Source organism: Hippocampus bargibanti, linkage group LG06 (assembly GCF_051943395.1).
Source record: "Hippocampus bargibanti isolate YZ-2025 linkage group LG06, ASM5194339v1, whole genome shotgun sequence".
Classification (NCBI taxonomy): domain Eukaryota; kingdom Metazoa; phylum Chordata; class Actinopteri; order Syngnathiformes; family Syngnathidae; genus Hippocampus; species Hippocampus bargibanti.
This window is the reverse complement of record NC_142739.1, coordinates 3,352,501-3,371,260: the sequence shown is the minus strand read 5'-3', so window position 1 is coordinate 3,371,260 and position 18,760 is coordinate 3,352,501. Positions and strand designations below refer to the sequence as shown.

Here is an 18,760-nt window from a genome sequence, read left to right as displayed (position 1 = left end):
GGAAAATGGCCTGACCAGCTTTACACTAGATACAGGATTTCATTTTACTTTGTGTACTATATTGTATATTGTATGTAAATTTCTCCACTGTGAGACTAATAAAGGCAAATCCAAATCCAAATATTTATCGTTAGGCATGTCACAATAAATAACACATTTTACCGAATGATAAATTTACCGGTACTCAGAAATTATCATGATAAACTATTGTATTGCTTGTTTGTTGTGTTTTAAATGTCACTCGTATACTGCGACATTCACATTGTAATATAGAACAACATATTTTGGATCATTTAAAAATTCAATGAAGAAACACTTTGCTTTTGCAGAAAATATTAACACAACACACACCATATACAGTACTATCTAGCAGTAGATTGAAATGATGTCATTTATTTAAAAGACAACAGACGTCACTTTTTTGTTTCTTAACTGACATCAGAAAAACGTTTTATAGCATCTAAAATACCCAAAACACACAGTATGATATTTTTATTCAAATGCAAAACACCAATAAAAATGACTTAATGTGTCCAAAATCTGCAAAAAAATGAGCTGCGAATTGGGCATTTTCAGAAAGTCCCACCCCCAGTTCGTGACGTCACTCCAAGAAGTCTTGCATTGCTGCAGAATCAAAACAATGGCTTCAGATTCGGAGAATATGCTTTCTTGTTACACATCCATTTATGAATATGATTCAAATACAGTAAAGTCTTGTTATATCGATATCGGATATATCGATAGTCCCGGTTATATCGATACTATTTCTATGCACGCACGGAGAAAATTACATGCAAACAGGGTCGGATATATCGATAGTCCCGGTTATATCGATATTTTTTCGGACTCCCTTGAATATCGATATAACGAGACTTTACTGTAGTTCTGAAGAGGAAAGCATACATGTTTCCAATCGATTAAAGAATTTATTCCGTGCCATTATGAGGCAACATTGAGGGGAGATGTCTCAACGAAATAGAGGCACAAAATGGCGACCTCCGGTGGCCACCTCCATTTCCACAGGCTGATAAATTCCTTATATGGAGCTTGGACGCCCTCTTCTGGCGGCTTTTGGGTGCAACACGAGGTCCCGTGACCAAACAAGTACAACAAAATACATTGACGTGATGGAAGGACCGCTACGAACCGTCATTTTTTTTCGGTCAGGGGCGTTCCTTTCATGACGTCACGTACGGAGTCGTCACCAACTCAAAAACAAGACTTTATTCAGCGTGAGTCTTAAAGCGTAAAATATAGATATATGCGGTGGAATCTTATTAAAATACGCTCAGTAGAAGTCATTTGAAGCCATTTTCCAAATTATTGGCACAACTTGTCCGGAGACGTCGGTTGTCCTTTAATTCCGGTGCTATTCATCTTCATTTTCTTTAAAATTCTGTCAGGACCATTACAGCCTGGACATCATAGTAGTATTTTACAGATAGGATTTTACAGTGGATATAATTTTCATCCATCCATCTACCTTCTGCCGCTTATCCAGGGTCGGGTTGCGGGGGCAGCAGCTTCAGTCGGGATTTTACAACTTGAAAAAAACAACATAGATTTACTGAGCATTGGACCTTCCAACAATGCTGGTTGCACACGTCTATGCATATACGTACCTGTATAGTATTTTAAAATCAAAGCAAGACCCCAAAAATTGTAGAGTTATTGGTAATTTTTAAGTGAAGGCATTTTCAAGGACCAAAATAAAAACAAATGATTAACAAAACAATTAAATCACCATACCTGCACATTTGTGTCTGTTTGGATCAAACCCGATGACGAGTGAGAATTAATTTTATGGCCGTTAACATGTTTTTGCTATACAGCCATCCATTTGATGAACCATTTATTTATAAGCGTGCCATAAAGCCATTGCTGTAATCTGACATTGGATAGTGTAGCGTAGTTGCTGAAGGAGGAGGGACTAGCCTAATTTGTGTATGGGCAATCAGGAATCAGTTATCACTCGATGAAGGTATGAACGTGGTTTCATGTGGTTGTTTGGCGCTTATAAATAACATTTATTTATTACATTTATTAATTAAAATTATTATTATATGCGCACTGCGACAAGTTCACGGGGTAGTTTTGATCGGCACTTATAAATGAAATGTATAATAATAATAATACATTTCATTTATACGCACCTTTCAAAACTCTTAAGGACACGTTACAGTCACAGGCTATTTTTTCTGTGAGTGAGCATCGGCAGCCGCATGTGCCGGCATTATTATTATTATTATTATAAATAGCCAGGATATGCACACCAACCACCACTGCGATCCATTTCAGGATAAGCAGTCTTGAAAATGGATGGATGAATACAGTGGCGATGAAACCTAGCTCACTTTGCACCACACTTAGCCTCAAGTACACATGCACTGAAGTGTGGGAAGTCTGAACATGTAACCAGGTTTCAGCGATTCAGAAAGTTCAACAGTCCCAAGATAGTTCTTATTCCAGAGCACCCATTTTGTGAATTGTAGCTCGAGCATCAGAGGTAGAGGTTCACCAGCAGAGATTGAGTGGTTAGAATGTACTTTATTTGAGTAAGAGGCTATCTTAGCATCCTTGCTTATGTTCCTGTTGTCTCCCCCGACCATCTCAGCTGTCAGACCCAACTACAATCCACACAGGCCCTGCTCGTAGTTGCGCTCTCGTCCAGGATCTTGAAAGTGTGGTTATAGTCACCAGAATGCATCAAATTGTACTGTAAACCAATGTGCACTAAACCCACACTATTACAAAAGGCATGTAAAAAAATGGAGGGAAACGTGGGCGTTATTTGAGGAAGTTGAGGATTTTTCATTTGGAGTTTACTTATGAACATGTAGTCATCGTTTGTTGAATCAGCACTTACATTTGCAATTACCTCTGGCTTGTCATTCTCGGGTATCTATGAAGGAACAGGGTCCCCCTAGCTGACTCCCAGCACCTTCTTCTTCTGTAGCATCTCACCCAAAGAAGCAGTTGGACTCAAAAGAAGGCCAAGCCGCCTTGGGATTATTGATACGACATATAGCAATGTTGACACATGCTCATTATATTTTATGCATTAATGATTTCCCCGTTTGTTGTGTCATACTCATTTCTATGAGCACAAATGACCTTTTAAAAGAAAGTCTGGCGTAACACACTTTACCAGAATATAAAACAGAGGGTGAAGTGTGTTACTAGCTGTTTGCCCTTAATTCTTGAACAAAGCAGCTGAGACTCTGTCACACATACATACGAATTGTATGACCTGTCTTTGCGACAGAATGTGGTTAGCTGAATTTTGGCGAGACATTCTTTACAATCCAGTTTATCCATAAATCAAGTTATTCACCTGAATCAGAGAGGTTTATTCAAAAGATGTGAAGGCATACTTAATGATGGCAACTTTTGTGAGTCCTGTTTTTTTAATGATCAAAACGAAAAATGTACTGTGGAACAGAAATACATAAACCACAACCCTGTTTAATTTTGGAACTGACACACCAAAGTACCATGTAAACTGTTCAAGTCGTGTTCTTATCGTTTCTTAAAAGCCGCTAAATTTGCAAAACAATTGCTTTCATTGTTCAAGCTTGATCAATGTTATACTGAAGTGGTAGAACAATGACGGGTGTGCTTAGGCAATCTTTGAATTGACATCCATCTCTTTCCATCTCACAAAGACTGCCCAATACTCAAAAGGCGAAGGGGAACGGCAATAAGTGATGGCGCTCAGGAAAAAGATTTCGGCATCACCAATAAAGTCTTATTTCACTGAATTTGACATCTAAAACGTGAATATAAAAAAAAGAATACAATGACTTGCAAAGTTTTTTAAATTTATATTAAATTGAATACACTACAAAGACAAGATAGTTGATATTCAAACTGATATATATGAGCATATTTTTTTTAGGGGGGACAGTTGCAGGGCTCAAATATTCACTCATTTTCAAAATCACGCTGCAACATTTTCTAAAATCTCTGGCAGAGAAACATTCATCACTGTGTTATAGCTCCACTCAAACATTTGGAAGCAAATGTGATTCACGTTTATTGAGTGCGTTTGAAAGGAAAGGTGATAGAGCACATTTGAAAACACAATGCTGTCCAGATTACATATTTGCAAACCAAGAAATTGGTTTGGAAATTATGGTAATCTGTTTTTAATCTATGTTTTACGAGTCACAACTTTATTGGAAGTTGTTGTAGTTATCCAAGTGCAATTAATTAAAAACATTGAGACAGTGACCCCACATTTTTCCATTACAGTCTGAAGCTCACGTTAGTAGCCATTATGTTACCGTAGTAACTAACCCACATCTTTTACAGGATAGAAAATGCTCTTGTTTTTAATGACTAATTTTGCTGAGGTACAGTGCAAGTCATTGCTGGAGGAGAAACACAAATACAAAAAGAATCATCAAGCATACAAATGTCACTGATAAACAGTGATTCTTAAAAATAATTACAGCTCATTGTCTTTAGTGGTTATAAACAAGACAAAGACAATCAAGTGTAAACCTTATGCTGTTAAAAAGGTTGTACTGTACAGTCATCTGAGTTTATTTACACACCTTGAAGAGGACCTGTGCTAATAAGCACATACACCTAATATAGTGGGGGCATATAGAGATTTGGATTTGCCTTTATTCGTCTCGCAGTGGAGAAATTTACATTTCAGAGCAGAAAAGTGATGAAAGGAATTCAAACGTCCAATGAACAAATGACTTGGATACATGTGGGGTTGGGGTGGGGATGGAAGGTACGGTGTTTGTGTGCTAACTAAAAAATGAATCACAGCTGGTGCCGGAAATGGACAGAAACGGCAGCTTCTCGAAAATGCAGTAATGCAGCATGAGAATTTAGGATGGTTTGATTATTTTAAAGACAAAGTCACGACTGATTCAGTGTCTTTCCCTTGAAATCCTCTGGCTCAAACGTGAGCATTCCTAAACGTTAAGAAAGCTTGACAGCCATCTTTTGCTCTTTCTTCATCATCCTCTGAGCTTCTTTCTCCATCTTCTTCCTCTGCTGCTCCATAGACCGCTTTTCTCTGTCAGCCAGTTTCTGTTGTCTATTGCAGGGATTACAGATTGTCAGACACTCCAGACACTTAATGAACATACAGTATACTAGATTGAGCAGGACACACACTGCCTCCACCTCTCCTCTTTATGGAATACGCTGCAGTGGTAAACGCTGCCATCTGCTGGTCAGCGAGTGACACTATCTGCCTCTCAGCTCATTGATAGTACAGTGAAAGATGCATTACCTGAGCACCTCTTCTGCTTCCCAAGTGGCATCAGACTCATCTTCCCAAGCGTTGGTGTCCCCCTGCCAGTTGTCCATTTCACCAAGCTCTGCCTGCACAAGTTATAAATTGGCACCAATGAGGATTTGACAGCAGGCGCGTGTGGCTGCCGCTGCTCACCCGCAGAAAAAATATCCTGTGACTGTAAAGTGTCCTTGAGAGTTTTGAAAGCCGCTTATAAATTATATGTATTATTATTATTATTATTATTATTATTATTATTATTATTATTATTATTATTATTATTATTATTATTATTATAAAAACAACAGAATGTAATCATATTCCTGTATAACACTTAAAACAGGAAACCGTTGGTACAATAATAGATTCAGACCTCCCATGCTGTGTGTCTGTTAACAAACAGGACCAGTTCATTCAAACAATAGAGGTGGAATCTGGCATGGACAAAAAGGCATGGACATTCTCATTACTCCATGAGTTGTAAGTTAGTTATTTAATTCAGTTAGTTTGTAAGTCAAGTAGTTCATTCATTTATAGACCCAGAGAAGACGTTTCTTCATTTATAGACCCAGAGAGAAAGTACACATCTTGTCGGTCACACACTTATTTCTGTTGTGCTAACATAAATGGTTTATTTCCAGTCACTCAGTTTAGTGGCATTGTAGTGTGTACAGAGTATTAAAATTAATCAAATCATACATCTCGGCAGAGTTGGAACTTGGAGTCAAGAGATATGACAAGCTATCATTACAAATACAAATTACAATCCTCTTCACTCCGCAGCAGGGGTCCTTAAAGGGCAAATATCAATGAAATGAACCATTGGCTGACACACAACAAATCCGTTCATGAAACTCCACTTTATCCATCACGAGAATTGGGAAAATATTATTTGAAGCAAATGGTAGCGTTCAAATAATTATGATGTTTATCCTTTTCCAAAGTGTTATGTTTTTACTGTAAAAATTACATGATTGTGTGTGTTCAAAAGTCAGAATGAACTGAACATCCCTAAATGGTGATGTGTACTAAAGTGTGTTTTCTGTGTAGACCTCAATTGCATATGGTCAAGCATTAACATCAGAATAAAAGGAATGCTAAGTTTTCAACCATAAACGGAATGCAGGCCTAAAGGAACAACAGAAGATAACTCACTGAAGGTGGACAGAAGGTCATCATATCCTGAGAGGCTGCCAGTCTGCTGGAGAAACCTGCTGAGCCATCAGGCACTAGGTAGTTCAAAGGCTCCCTTTTCTTTAGCACTATCTGCCAAGTGGAAACAAGAGACAAGCCACATTATAAAACACTAATCAGAAAGCATTCAGGGTCTCTGAATTGCTCATTGACACAGGCACACTCAACATAAAGTTGCAAGATTACATATTTTGTGGACATGGCCGGAGAAATTCTATACAGCATTATATATCTGAATGATTATATACGAGTTAAATTGTCAGAGAAGATATCATTCAAGGAGACATTAAGAATAGACTATTTCTGGCCAACAAAGGTTTTCAGGACCAGGTCAGGCCAAGTAAATATTTTAGCTGTCTATCTCAGTAGCCGTCAGTAGTCATTCTGTCACCAAATATTTTTGTTGAGCAGTCACAATTTTGTCAACTGCCGGTTGAAAATGGAACAAACAATTACAGTTATTTCTGGACCATAAGATGAGACTTTTGTCACAAGCTTTCAACTTTGCGGTTTATGCAACGACGCGGCATTTTTTAACGGCCGCCATGGGGCACTCCAGCGCTAAATGTAAGAGTCACACAGGGCAAATACAGTAAAGTCTCGTTATATCGATATCGGATATATCGATAGTCCCGGTTATATCGATACTATTTCTATGCACGCACGGAGAAAATTACATGCAAACTGGGTCAGATATATCGATAGTCCCGGTTATATCGATATTTTTTCGGAGTCCCTTGAATATCGATATAACGAGACTTCACTGTATATGTGCCGAGGAACACACAAGTGTAATGTAAGACGTTGTGAATTTCAGCCCCACTATTATGAAACAGTGCCGTCACATTTACATAACAGCCAATTTTCTGAAATAATAGTACATTTCATTTATAAGCGCCATTCAAAAGGCTCATTATATAATAATAATAATAATAATCATCATCATCATCATCATCATCCATTTCATTACTCAATTTCTCAATGGAAGAGTTTTTTGGATAGCTGATTCTAGTATGCTTCTTTGTTGACAACCCTACACTACATACACAGGCAACTTTTCCACATTTGATATGGGTCGTTTGGCAGAATGGCAAGGAAGTACTGACTCCATCAGTGAAAATACAGCCCATAGTCTTCGTTTGAGCTTGTGTGAGCTAGACAATAAGTTCCCACATATTTTTTTAACTCAACTCCCACCCCAATTAAACAAAAAATAAGTAGATTTCTTTTCTGTTTTGATTTTTAGCCCAGCATAATATACAAACTGAAAAACAGAAGCCATCAGACAGATAGATTTTTACTGAAATATTTAATTGGTTTTGTTTCTGTCATCTGGAGGTTTGTTAACTAGTATCAGTAAAGTTTCATTAACTTGTGCGCTGCTATGGTCAGACGAGAGCGAGAGTACAACCTTTCAAACATATTGCTGGACAATTAGTTGTTAAAAAAAACAACAATTGAATTAGGGAGGAAGACAACAAAGATGAGACTTTTGTCACAAGCTTTCAACCTTGCGGTTTATGCAACGACGCGGCATTTTTTAACGGCCGCCATGGGGCGCTCCAGCGCTAAATGTAAGAGTCAGACAGGGCAAATATATGTGCTGAGGAACACACAAGTGTAATGTAACTTCGCGTGTGAATCGTGCATTTAAAGCGGCCCTCTCAGTTGAATGGGAGGCTTGGACGACCAGCGGCGAAAAATCGTTTACCAAAACTGGCCATATTCGAAGAGCAACTTTTGCACGAGTCTGCCAGTGGATCTTGACAGTGTGGAGCAGTGAGAAAAAAATCAAAACAACACCAACACAGATTTCAAAAAGCCAGTGTGCTGCGTGACAGAGAGGACAGCACAAGCTCGGGAGTGACTACCTCAGGATGAAAGTGACACAGCGACAACGAAAGAGAGAATAAGAGTGTGTGGCGAGACAATCTAATGCTATTCCAATCCGACACACAGGAGGAAGATGAGGACGGCTCTCAGTTACGGGCTATTTTTTTGTAACCAGACCATTTAGGGAGTGCTAACATGTTGCTGCTGTAACTGCCGTGTCTCAGTGACTTTATCAGCATGTTTTTTTAATCAGCCCTTGTCGGCCTGTGTTGCTAGCGTAATGCTTGTTGTGTTGCTGTCGCGCAACAGGCATTTTTTTTAAACAAAAGGTTAAGGTATATTATCAAAACTTTTTATGTGTACCGTATTTCTTTAAAAACAACTTTCTTTATAAACATCTCGTTTCAATTTGGGCACATGCGGTTTATAGACAGGTGCTGTTTATGTATGACAAAATGTTTTTTCTGTTAAAAATTTACTGGGTGAGGCTAATAACCATGCGCGATCTGTCGTCCGGAAATGACCGTACTAAGGATTCCTTTGTGACATAACTATGATAAGATATATATACCTTCTGTGTCTTCCTGATTGTTGGTGCCATATCTTTGAAGTAGTCAGGCTCATCAGTCTCAGAGGGTTGAGGGGGAACAGTTCCATTTCCACCTTCAATCTTAATACTTGTTGGAGCTTCTTCATCCCACGAACTCCACTCTTCAACATCTGGCTGTGCAGGCTCAAGAGCGCAGAGAACACAAATGCATTAAAATGAATTTCTTGTACGGATGAATAAAAATTATATATATATATATATACACACACACACACACACACACACACACATATATATACACATACACACATATATGTATATACAGTAAAATCTCGTTATATCGATATCGGTAATATCGATAGTACCGCTTATTACGATACTATTTCTACGAATGCAAGGAGAAGATTACATGCGCGCAGGATCGGATATATCGATAGTCCGGTTATATCGATATTTTTTCGGACTCCCGAGAATATCGATATAACGAGACTTGTCTCTCTCTCTCTCTCTCTCTCTCTCTCTCTCTCTCTCTCTCTCTCTCTCTCTCTCTCTCTCTCTCTCTCTCTCTCTCTCTCTCTCTCTCTCTCTCTCTCTCTCTCTCTCTCTCTCTCTCTCTCTCTCTCTCTCTCTCTCTCTCTCTCTCTCTCTCTCTCTCTCTCTCTCTCTCTCTCTCTCTATATATATATATATATATATATATATATATATATATATATATATATATATATGTGTGTGTGTGTGTGTGTGTGTGTGTGTGTGTGTGTGTGTGTATGTGGGGGGTGTTTTTCCAACAACAAACCCTGGATTAACATAAAAGTCCTCCTGAAGGAAAAGAACAGGGCTTTAGTGTCGGGCAACAGAGAGGAACTGAAGGCCGTGCAGATCCAACTGAGGAGGAAGATCAGTGAGGGGAAGAAGGCCTACAATGTCGCTGGTGTCTGGAAGGGCCTGAAAAACATCTCAGGCCTCAAAAGCCCAGTGACATTGAACGAAAAAGACAAGGACTGGGCAGATGAAGTCAACCGCTTTTTCCAATCGGTTTGACAAGACGCCTGTCGCCCCCGGCCCACCGTCAACTTCACCTGTAGCTGCACCTGCACCAACTCTCACTGTGGCCTTACCCTCACTGCCCCCTCTCACAATGAGCTTCCCGCAACCAACAACTTCCCTCCCAACCGTTGCCACACCCTCAGCCGCCACTCTGCGTCCTGGTTCCTGCATGTCTGTCACAACTGCGCAGGTGAGGAATCAAATGAGGAGGATGGAAGTGAGGAAGGCAGCAGGTCCGGATGACATCAGTTCCCGACTCAAGACCTGCTCCGACCAGCTGTGTGTCATTGTCCAGCACTTGTTCAACCTGAGCCTGAAACTGGGCAGAGTTCCACAGCTGTGGAAAACGTCATGCCTGGTCCCAGTGCCCAAGATTGCCAACCCAAAGGAGCTCAACAGCTACAGACCGGTGGCGCTGACGTCTCACCTGATGAAGACACTGGAGAGACTCGTCCTCGCCCACCTGCGACCGCTGGCAAGCTCATCGCTGGACCCGCTACAGTTTTCCTACCAGCCCAGCATCGGTGTGGAGGATGCCATAATCTACCTCCTCCACTCGGCGTTGCTGCACCTGGAGAATGCTGGGAACATCATCCAGCTAAATCTACTGGGGGACAAGCTGCGGCATGCCGGAGTCGACCATCATCTCACATCCTGGATTATAGATTACCTCACAAACAGGCCACAGTACGTGAGGGTAAAGAACTGTGAGTCGGACAGGCTTCTCTGACGCACCGGAGCGCCGCAGGGGACAGTCGTGGCTCCATTCCTGTTCACCTTCTACACCTCTGACTTCAACTACAACACCCCAAACTACCACCTTCAGAAGTTCTCTGACGACTCAGCTATTGTCGGCCTCATTACAGAGGGAGACGATAGGGAGTACAGGGGACTGACAAAGGACTTTGTGGACTGGTGCCAGCAGAATCACCTCCAGATCAACACCGGGAAAACAAAGGAGATGGTGGTGGACTTCTGCAGGAAACAATCCTCACCTGCACTGTTGAACATCCAGGGTTCGGACATTGAGAGGGTGACCTCCTACAAGTACCTGGGTATTACCCTCAACAATAAACTGGACTGGACTACAAACACGGATGCCCTAATCAAAAAGGGACAGTCGCCTCTTCCTACTCAGGAAACTGAGGTCTTTTGGAGTTCAGGGGTCACTCCTACAGACTTTCTATGACTCTGTGGTGGCTTCAGCCATCCACTATGGAATTGTCTGCTGGTCAGGAAGCATCACCACCCGGGACAGAAAAAGACTGGAACGCCTGGCCATGAGGGCCCGTTCAGTCCTGGGCTGCTCGTTGAACTCTCTGGAGGAGGTGGGTAACAGACGGACGCTAGCTAAACTAAAAGCTACGTTGGACTGCCCCTCCCACCCCCTCCTGCCCACCCTGACAGCACTGGGTAGCTCCTTCAGCCAGAGACTATTACACCCGCGCTGCAAGAAGGAGAGGTACCGCCGCTCGTTCCTACCGACTGCTGTCAGGCTTTGCAATTCTCAATGATCACATGTGAAAAAAAAAACAACAAAAAACTGGACACTTGTAAATATGGGTTGATGTAATATATCAATATGCCTTTCTTGATACTTGCACTATGCACAGTTTTTTAAGAAACGGTTTTGCACATTTACATTTGCACAGTATACAGTTTACATTTTTATTTTGTTATGCATAGAATATCTTGTTTTCTATCCTTTCACCTCCCACCTCATCCCCTTTCAATTGCTGCTGTGGACTGCAAATTTCCCCATTGTGGGACGAATAAAGGTTTTCTGATTTTCTGATCCGATATATATACACACACATATACACATTACTTGAGAACTGTACTAAACTTCACAGGACATTTCTTTGCTTTTTTGTTCTTTCATCAGGCTCAAGTCACTCTTTAGGGTTCTGACAGTTCACTACTAACCTGTTTTGGTGTGGATGATGATGTGGTTGGGAGAGTTATTCGATCCCCACTGAGTTTTCTGCCCCTTCCGCTTCTAGTTTATTGCCAGAAAAATCAAAACAATAAAGAGGGCAATGTAAATTCACACCTGAATTTTGAGTTGTAATTTTTTTACAAACTATTCACCGCAGAACAGGGATGGGCAACTGTTTTTCTTTAAAAAAAAAAAAAACAGCACCACAAAATCCAAGACACATTTTCAACAGGAAAAAAAAACAACAAAAACAAAGCTGAACTTAGAGAAAATCAAAGTTGGGGTGCTAATGTGCAAATACGCCAGTGTAGGGGTTCAGCTGAAGTTTTCCGTTGAGGTGAGTTTCTGCCAGTTCGAACAGAAGGTCTGTCAGTCCAGCAATGAAACTGTCAGTTTCACTAACGATAAATGATTGACTGCTTCATGTCATCACAAAGAGGGTACAGCAAGTCCTGAAGAATGAATGTCTCTCTGTGTCTTTGTTTTGTCATATTGTCTCTATGCTGTCATATTATTTGTTATTTAGTTTTTTTTTTTGTTCTTTTGACTTCAAGACGGCGCCCCGAGAGTGGCTGCCTTTCCAGCAGCTCATGTATTTTGTTTTTCTACTTTCATTCCTTTCATCACTTTGCTGCTGTGAAATGTAAATTTCTCCACTGTGAGACTAATAAAGGCAAATCCAATCCAAATCCGAAACTTAAAAAAAGACAAACTAAGTAGCGGCCCAGTCGTCGAGTGGTTAGCACGCCAACTTCACAGTGCAGAGGTCGCGAGTTCAAATACTGCTGCGCTACCTGGGTTTTCTCCAGATACTCCGGTTTCCTCCCACATTCCAAATAAATGCACGGCAGACTGATAAAACACTCCTAATTTTCCCTCGGTGTGAGCATGAGTGCGAAAGGTTGTTTCTGTGTGCCCTGCGATTAGCTGGCAACTGGTGCAGGGTGTCCCCTGCCTACAGCCCAAAGGCAGCTGGTATCGGATGCAACACAAGTGACCCTCATGAGGATAAATGAATGAATGAAAACTGAACTTTGAGAGAAAAATCAATGAATGAACAAACTAAGTGCTGACGGGAGTGGGTTCTTGTCAGTCAGTGTAGTCATCACTAAATGGGTCAAGTGCTGATGGACGCCCTGCCTGTTTGTTTGGAGGTGTTTCTTAAACAAGACTGCTTTTTGTAGTCATGCGTGAGAGTGTTTCTGTGCTCAGTGGGCCTATTTCGTCCAGTATTTTGTCATATATTTGGTAAGAACGTGTGTGGTACTTCATGGCCCCTCGGTAGCATGAAAAGGTTGACCATCTCTGCTGTACAAAATAGATGGGCAGATAAAAAAGGGCAAATGTTATGCAATTCAATGTTATGTCCAGCACCTTCGGTTATCAACGTAAAGAACAATACTTGTTTAAAGGTAGCGTTTCGATGTTTTCCGTCACACTTACCTGCACATCAATCTCTTAAAGAAAGAGAGCAAACTGGCCAAGCATGTGCAAATCTTAAACAGGCGGAATTGAGTGACAGCCATGACGAAATATATCTGTTGGGAAAAAAGAACCACTCATAGACCTCTGTTGGTTTTGCTGTCCCCTCTCCAAAAATATATTGCAGTATAAAACAATGGGAATATCAAACAATTTAATGTTACAAAGATCCTACCAAGTAAATATAAAGGAGAAATGTGTGTTTTTTTTTTACTTCGAGGCGCTGCCCTCCACGCGTTATCTATATTAACGTTCCTTCAAGAATACATCCACGAGCAAAAATTACCGAATGCAAAGCTGATGTTTCGTTTTGTATTTATGACGAGAGAAGTTCATTTACTTGCTGGCTGCTGCTTGCTAGCTTCGCCCGCAGAAAAGCATTTTGGTTCACGATCCTTTCAAGGTCTTGCAGAGTGTGACAAAATGTGCTGGGAATATAATTATGGTCCTGTCACCAGAACGACCGAAAGATCTACATACGGTACTCCAATGCTGTTTCATGACCGAACTCTCGAATGCCGTTGGTCATCACTCTAGCACATCTGCCATCTTGGAACTCAGCTGGGTTAGGGAACAGGAAGGTAACAGGAAATACTGCAGGCGCGCTGCCTTCAAGTCCTTGAAAAGTATCGGAGATACGATTTTTTTCCCACAGCGTTCCAAGTGAATATTATACGTAGAGAATGCATGCAGCATGATTTGATACATTAAATACATTACAATCTATTGTACATAACAATCCGTGCCGTGTATGCCATCAGAATAATCGTTATAATCTCTTCTTTTCCTTTCGGTTTTTCCCTGCAAGGGGTCGCCACAGCAAATCATTGTCCTCCATCTTTAGAGGTTTGATCCGCATGTTTGTTTTGGCCAAGCTTTTACGTCTGATGCCCTTCCTGACACAACCTCTGTATTCATCCGGGCTTGGGACCGGCACAAGAAGACTTATGTCCCTTTGTGGCTACAGAACAAGCAACTCGCTCAGTAAAAGGCTCCCAAACACAAAATGGTCATCGGCACAGCAACATTCAAAAAAGCAAAAAACGTTTATCTACTTACAGTATATATTATATTTGGAATACTTTTTCATTCAATGAAGGTGCGTCCGGTGCACCTTATATATGGAAAAAAATGACAATTCATCATTCATTGGAGGTGCCCCTTGCACACCGAAAAATACAGTACAGTGAGACCTCAACTTACAAACACCTCAACTTACAAACTTTTTGTCTTACAAACGTCAAATGTATGAAAATTAAACCTTATAATAAGCACTATTTTCATAATACACACCCACCACGGCTGGCGGTGCGATCTTCGGCGGAAGCACACGACCGAACAGCACCAGAGGTTAAGTTACCAACAGTCCTTATGGAAGGTGACTCTCCTTCCATAAGCCCTCAATGACCATCAAAACGGTAAATAAAATTTTATTTTACAGCACAGTTTATTTCTTTAATTACAGTCGTCATGTAATGCGTCTCTCTTTCCAAACAGCAATTCCCTTTGACCTTCGGCCTCCAACGCCATTCCATCAAGCCATAAATGACCATCACAAATGTAAATAAAGTGACTTTATGATACAATGCAGTGTATTTCTTTCATTACAATACGATAGCACATTTATTATACATAGAATAAGGTATGTTGTGTGTAGTTTTAAGGCTTATTTAGTTGAAAAGTATATTTTATTGAAACCCGGGAACGGATTATTCCCATTTTAATGGTTTCCTATCAGAATTTTTTTGAGATACACACTTTTCGCCTTACACTGTCTGGGAACCAATTAAGTTAGTAAGTTGAGGTCTCGCTGTACTTCCATCATTTCTGGCCCACAACAACATTCCTACTAGGTGTTGTTTGTACTTGTGCCTTTTTGCAAGTTCCCCGTAAACGTGATCGGGATGTAATAATAATAATAATAATAATAATAATAATAATAATAATAATAATAATAATAATAATAATAATAATAATAATAATAATAATAATAATAAGGGGCGGCCCGGCAGTCGAGTGGTTAGTACACCGGCTTCACAGTGCAGAGGTCGCCGGTTCGCGGCCCGGTCCGGCCTCCCTGTGTGGAGCTTGCATGTTCTCCCCGGACCCGCGTGAGTTTTCTCCGGGTCCTCCGGTTTCCTCCCTCACGCCAAAAACATGCATGGCAGGCAGATTGACCACTCCAAATTGTCCCTAGGTGTGAGTGTGAGAGTGACTGTTGTATGTCTTTGTGTGCCCTGCGATTGGCTGGCAACCAATTCATGGTGTCCCCCACCTCGTGCCCGAAGACAGCTGAGATAGGCTCCAGCAACCCCCGCGACCCTAATGAGGAATAAGCGGTACGGAAAATGAGATGAGAGAGATATATATATATATATATATATATATATATATATATATATATATATATATATATATATATATATATATATATATATATATATATATATATATATATATATATATATATATATACATGTGGTGTTTTAAAAAGAGGACCAATGCGTCTTCTATTCACGTCACCTCAAACCAGCCAATCAACACGCAACTTAAGCGGAAGTGCAATTTTTGAAAACTGAATTGAGCGAAGAAGGAGGTATCGTCCGATTTCGGTGATCAAAAAAGGATTTAGGCATCTGCACGGTAAGAGGCGATCCATTATATTTCAGAGTTAAAAAAAATCGCTCGATGCCGCCATCGACGCAAACTAACGTGATAAGTCCTGAAATGAAATTTGAATGTTTTGCGGAGGTGCAAGTCACGTTATCCTCTGTCTGACGGAAAACAATAATAATGTGCTCTCTGTTGTGTGTGCGTGCGTGTGTGTTTGTGATAGTGGATATCGGTGCTTTGCATCTATTTCACAATGTACCGTAATGTAAATGTAAAAGTAAACATGGCAAGCGCAATAAATTACTTAATTCCTTTGCCTTTTGCTGCTGTGAAATGTAAATGTCTCCACTGTAAGACTAAGAACGATAAATGTAAACTAATGTAATCGAATTTGAGTCTTGTTTTTGTTTGAAAACGTACTGTGAGTGAAGTACTGTACATATATTCAGCGAAGATAGATGTAATATATAAACTTTGATTTATCCAACCGTTGAGAACACAATCGCTTCTGCAACGCCAAACTGGCTGCAGGAAAATTGAGCAAAAATTAAAAAATAACAATCCAGTACATATACTATGAAATGTACAATGTACAATTGGATACGTGGTGGTGCTCTTAAAGGACAACCGACGTCACTTTTTTGTTTTTTAACTAACATCAGAAAAACGTTTTATAGCATCTAAAATACCCAAAACAAACAGTATATTTTTATTCAAATACTAAACACAAATAAAAAATGACTTAAAGTGTCCAAAATCTGCAAAAAAATGAGCTGCAAATTGGGCATTTTCAGAAAGTCCCGCCCCCACTTAGTGACGTCACGCCAAGAAGTCTTGCATTGCTGAAGAATCAAAACAATGGCTTCAGATTCGGATAATATGCTTTCTTGTTACACATCCAGTTATGAATATGATTCAAATAGTTCTGAAGAGGAAAGCATACATGTTTGCAATCGATTAAAGAATTTATTTCGTGCCATTTTGAGGCAACATTGGGGGGAACTGTCTCACCCAAAAAAAGAGGCACAAAATGGCGACCTCCTGTGGCCACCTCCGTTTCCACATGCTGATAAATTCCTTATTTGGAGCTTGGACGCCCTCTTCTGGCGGCTTTTTGGTGCAACACGAGGTCCCGTGACCAAACAAGTACAGCAAAATACATTGACGTGATGGAAGGACTGCTACAATGTGTCTTTTTTTCAGTCAGGGGCGTTCCTTTATTGACGTCACGTATGGACTCGTCACCAACTCAAAAACAAGACTTCCTGAATATTCAGCGCGAGTCTTAAAATGTAAAATATAGCTATATGCGGTGGAATCTTATTAAAATACGCTCAGTCGAAGTCATTTGAAGCCATTTTACAAATTATGGACACAACTTGTCCAGAGACGTCGGTTGTCCTTGAAGTCTGAACAAACATGCCATTGTCTGTCATTTTAGATGGAAGCAGAAGACAGAATGCAGAGACTTGCCATGGTTTCTCAAAAGCTCAACGAGATGAGAAAACGTCTCAATGAAGGTAATTGTATGCCTTGCTGTCACATCACTTACCGGAAACAGACTTAATCAGATCTGTTGATTTTGTTTCTTTCAGATGACACTGATACTATTAACCACATCATCAGTTTACAGTCACCTGAAGCTTGTCTCTCATATATAATAAACCTTGAGAAGAAAGGGGACCCACACTCGGATCCAAAAAATCTCACTCGACTCATCAGTTTTTATACCAAAGTTTTCTTGAATATGCCTCTCGGTCTCTACTGTCAAAATGAAAGCTACGCCAAGATGTTGGTCAGATTTGCAGAGTTGAAAGTGTGAGTGACATCCTCATAATTTCGAGCAAATGTTTTCTCCTTTTTTCTGTACGACTACCATGATATTGTATTCTTTTATAATTTGAGTTATGATAACATTTTTCTTGTGATCTTTGTCAATGCATTTGAGCAATTTGAAAGCTGCAGTACTATTGATACACTGGGCGCTGATTTGCTGTGGCGACCGACCCCTGAACAGAAAAACACGAAAGGAAAAGAAGAAAGCTGCAGTACTATTGTCAGCCAACATTGGTGTTTTTCACTTCATAGAATTCAAGACGTGAATGAGGCTGAGGCACACTTCAGTGTTGCAAGATCTCACAGCCAGCACTTTGCATTTGTCCACATCGCACATGCAGAGTTTGCACATTCTCAAGGTAGAAATATTTTCATAGCAGTTGGAATTAACACAGTATAGCTGACATATGTGTGTGTTTTATTTTTATCAGGCAACGCAAAGAGATGTATGTACATACTGCATAATGCAATTGAACTGGGAGCTGAACCAAGGGAGCTACTCGAGGCAGCTTTGCAAAGGTTACAGGGAGAGAAAACTCTTTTTTTTTCTCCAGACGATAAAGAAAATGAACCATGTGAGAATCTTTCGTTTTGTGTCAACAATTAGTTTCCTAAGCTACTCATCCCAATTAATCTAACCAATTTAGAAACATTTCATGTTTTTATTTTGTCTGATACCTGTAATAATGTTCTTCATTGTCTGTGTATTTTTGGCAGCATTGTTAAACTATACTGCATATGATGTCAAAAAAGGCGCAACATTCCAGAACAGAAGCAGGTTATCAGATGGGACAGGTGAATTTCATCTGTCAAAAATGTTCAACTTTGGGTAAGTCCAATGGATGCTTCACACTTTAAAGGTGATTCTTTTCATTTAAGGTCACATTTTTTCCTCTTCTCTTGCTCACAGAAGTGAAATTCTCAATGTATCATCAGATCAGATGCAGAATAGGTCATCTGGATCTCACTGCTTGGTGAGAATTAAATGTCCCCACGTTGTTTT

The 18,760-nt window shown here is 40.2% G+C and overlaps 2 protein-coding genes across 3 annotated transcripts in view; one reads left to right on the top strand and one right to left on the bottom strand.

Annotated features, from left to right (window-relative positions):
• Positions 1 to 3,809: 3,809 nt before the first annotated feature.
• ebag9 (estrogen receptor binding site associated antigen 9) lies at positions 3,810 to 13,874 on the bottom strand. Of its 2 annotated transcripts, none has more exons than XM_088999382.1 (7): positions 13,595 to 13,874; positions 13,270 to 13,364; positions 11,814 to 11,886; positions 8,859 to 9,020; positions 6,416 to 6,526; positions 5,258 to 5,349; positions 3,810 to 5,059 (listed from the first exon to the last, which is right to left on the bottom strand). In XM_088999382.1, the coding sequence occupies exons 2-7, from the start codon at positions 13,350 to 13,352 to the stop codon at positions 4,942 to 4,944; spliced, it is 639 nt and encodes a 212-aa protein (XP_088855508.1). In that variant the 5' UTR covers positions 13,353 to 13,364; positions 13,595 to 13,874; the 3' UTR covers positions 3,810 to 4,941. The 2 variants fall into 2 exon arrangements, with proteins under 2 accessions (XP_088855508.1, XP_088855507.1); XM_088999381.1 differs by having other exon boundaries at positions 13,649 to 13,874.
• A 2,019-nt stretch (positions 13,875 to 15,893) lies between these two features.
• The window catches only part of ttk (ttk protein kinase), a 26,107-nt gene continuing 23,240 nt past the window's right edge, over positions 15,894 to 18,760 (top strand). Inside the window, exons 1-7 of the mRNA XM_088999470.1 lie at positions 15,894 to 15,951; positions 17,363 to 17,441; positions 17,517 to 17,739; positions 18,010 to 18,116; positions 18,189 to 18,332; positions 18,475 to 18,586; positions 18,668 to 18,731. Coding sequence (XP_088855596.1) covers positions 17,363 to 17,441; positions 17,517 to 17,739; positions 18,010 to 18,116; positions 18,189 to 18,332; positions 18,475 to 18,586; positions 18,668 to 18,731 — 729 coding nt within the window. The 5' untranslated portion in view covers positions 15,894 to 15,951. The remainder of the gene's footprint in view (positions 15,952 to 17,362; positions 17,442 to 17,516; positions 17,740 to 18,009; positions 18,117 to 18,188; positions 18,333 to 18,474; positions 18,587 to 18,667; positions 18,732 to 18,760) is intronic.